Raw genomic sequence first — 2,653 nt, forward strand, 5'->3', positions numbered from 1 at the left:
TGCTGCATTTGACACTGGTCCCATTGTTTAACCCGATCCTCAATGTCAATATCCATCCCGTGCCACCACTCATAACTGCGTGCGAGCATCTCCATCTTTGTCATCCCAGGCACAGTGTAACTCTTGCAATAATAGCTGTCTAGGTCCACAGCATGACCTGTTGCACCAACACTGGCAAAGTATCAAGAAAGTGTCAAGCAAGAACTATTTCCTGTGGTACTGGCAAAAGCGGTACCTGCTTGGGTAGGGAAAGGCAGCTTAAAGGGTATGCGTTTGAAATGTGTGTGCCCGGCCTATGTTGAAACATGCACTCATAGGCTGCCGACAATAGAGCCCAGCATGCGACTCTAGCTGAAGCTATAGCGGGATGGCCTTATCCTCCTTAAATAATCCCAGCGGGGGTTTGTTGTCGGTACCAACTATGAAATGTTGGCCATAGGCAACATAGTATTGTTGGAAATTTTTCTCTCCAAAGATTACGGCGAGTTCCTCACTTTTGATTTACAGAGAGTGGGATGAAGGCTACCGTACTCCGTGACTCCAAACTTCTAACTAAGAGTAAAACTCGCACTCAGCTCTAGAATTCACACTCTCTGACCCAATTGGCCCTACTGGTCACATGATCTCCGAGATCCCCCCCCCGGTAAAGGGGCACGTTACCACACAGACCATGAACAAATCTTTGCAGTATTTGAAACAAAGATTCTGGCAAGTCAAAAAACCGTTCCGTGGGAAAACCCAACAGATTCAGGTGCCTGTCAGGCACTTAAGTGACCATTGTTGAGCCTTTCTCAGAATGAAAATTGCCGGCAGCCAATCAATGACCAGGCCTCCACGGTAGGTGCCAGCTGGCGGTAATGCACCCATCTGAGACCCAAGATCATCACGAGGCCTCAGAGCAAAAGTGAACGAAGGTGGGGTGGGGAAATAGCAGACTTTTTTTTTTATCTCAGGTTTGTGAGGTAGGTGAAGACAGAGGGGTTCAGGGGCAAGAGAAGCTGGTTTTCTGCAGCCAGGATGCAGGATTCATTTGTTCGTGAGGCACAAAGCATAACACGATATTTCCAAAATTTTTCAAGTCAAGTTACACAGAAGCAAGGCTTTAAAAGACCCGGATACCCTTAAAATATGTAAACCTTCCTCAAATGTGCAAGGATATAAAAAGCGATAATTTATGGTTAATTTGCATTAACATATCAAAATGGTCCTCATCGGTAAAGCATATTGATTTGTTCAGATGGATGTTCTGAGTCATTCACCCTTTTGGACTGCTTCTCCTTAAAACTGTTCATTTGTTCAAAGACTTTAGCAATGTTTGAAGTTTTAAATCCATTCTTAAAACTCCGAGCGGAAAATGCATAAAGGATGGGGTTAATACAACTGCTGATGAAAGTCAGAGCCCCGGTAGCATCACTCATTGTCTGGTAAACCTTGTCCAGTTCTTTTGCGAGTTTTGAATTGGAATTCCTTACTAACAGTGAGAAAGTTTTAACAATGTTTCCTATGTGATAAGGAAACCAGCAAACGACAAACGTAATCACAATGCTCGCAATCAACTTCATCGATCTGTTTCTTGTTCTAAAGACCATTTGTTTTATTCTTTTAGAAACACAGATGTACGAGACACAGAGCGTGGCAAAAGGAATGATAAAACCCACCATGGTTTCCAACAGTAGAAGTCCTATCTCTTGCTGGTTGGAGGAATAGACTCTCTGATATGGACGCCCGTTTTCATCCAGCTTGAGTTCAAGTGTCACAGTGGGAATAGCGAGAAGAAAAGCTGAAACCCAGATGCAAATGACCACTTTACTGACTGTTGCTCTCTTCCACCATTTCTGAAGCATGTATGGGTAGAGCACGCCCAACAGGCGCTCAACACTCATCACCGTGATGAGGAACACACTGGCATACATTGATGTGAAGATGAGGTAGACAGTGAGTTTCCAGAGCAGGATTCTGAAAATCCACGCATCAGCGAGAAAGTAAATCCAAAATGGCAAAGTAACCAGGACCATAAAGTCTGCCACAGCCAGCGACAAGATGAGCACAATGGTAGAAGATCGCTGCTTAATGTTACAAAGAATTATCTTGATCACTACCAAGTTCCCTGGTACTCCAACAAGACAGGCCAGACCAAGAACAACGCAGGCCACTGCATTTTGCATTGGTATTGCAGTATGAAGTGTCCCATTCTGTTCCACAGTTGAATTGGAAGGTATCATAGTGACTGTACTTGCTGCAGACAATTTGCGACAGAAACAAAACAAGAGGAACTTACTCCACAACCCCAAATGAATGTCTTGTGATCTCTACAATGGTTAGAACACTTTACCAGAAGTGCTGCTGATTTGTAATCAGCTTCACTCAGACTATAAAGGAAGTGCCGTTGGTGAAGAGACTGTGGTGTTGGGTGCTCTGACACACAGATGAGCCAACACGGTTGCATATGGTACAACGCTACTTTATTTAAACTTACTATTTACAGTTTGGTCTTTGCACTCTGCACGTGGGGGTTCCCTGCTTGTGATGTTTTAACAGCTCTTTCTTGTTCCCTTCTCCCCAGACCTACTGACTACCAGGTGTCGTGCTCGTGCTTTTTATGTGGTTGGTGTTCTTGTCTGTGATTGGTTGTGGTGTTGTGTACTCTGATTTG

The 2,653-nt window shown here is 44.2% G+C and overlaps 1 protein-coding gene across 1 annotated transcript; it reads right to left on the reverse strand.

Moving 5' to 3' along the window:
- Positions 1–1,208: 1,208 nt before the first annotated feature.
- LOC140430225 (leukotriene B4 receptor 1-like) lies at positions 1,209–2,222 on the reverse strand. Its single transcript, XM_072517657.1, has one exon. It carries the CDS (start codon positions 2,220–2,222, stop codon positions 1,209–1,211), a length of 1,014 nt encoding a protein of 337 aa, XP_072373758.1.
- Between the last annotated feature and the right edge of the window lie 431 nt (positions 2,223–2,653).

Source organism: Scyliorhinus torazame, chromosome 10, assembly GCF_047496885.1.
Source record: "Scyliorhinus torazame isolate Kashiwa2021f chromosome 10, sScyTor2.1, whole genome shotgun sequence".
Taxonomy (NCBI): Eukaryota; Metazoa; Chordata; class Chondrichthyes; order Carcharhiniformes; family Scyliorhinidae; genus Scyliorhinus; species Scyliorhinus torazame.

Excerpts from the sequence above, each read along its gene's own strand:
- LOC140430225 (XM_072517657.1), bottom strand. The coding sequence starts at position 2,222 with ATGATACCTTCCAATTCAACTGTGGAACAGAATGGGACACTTCATACT.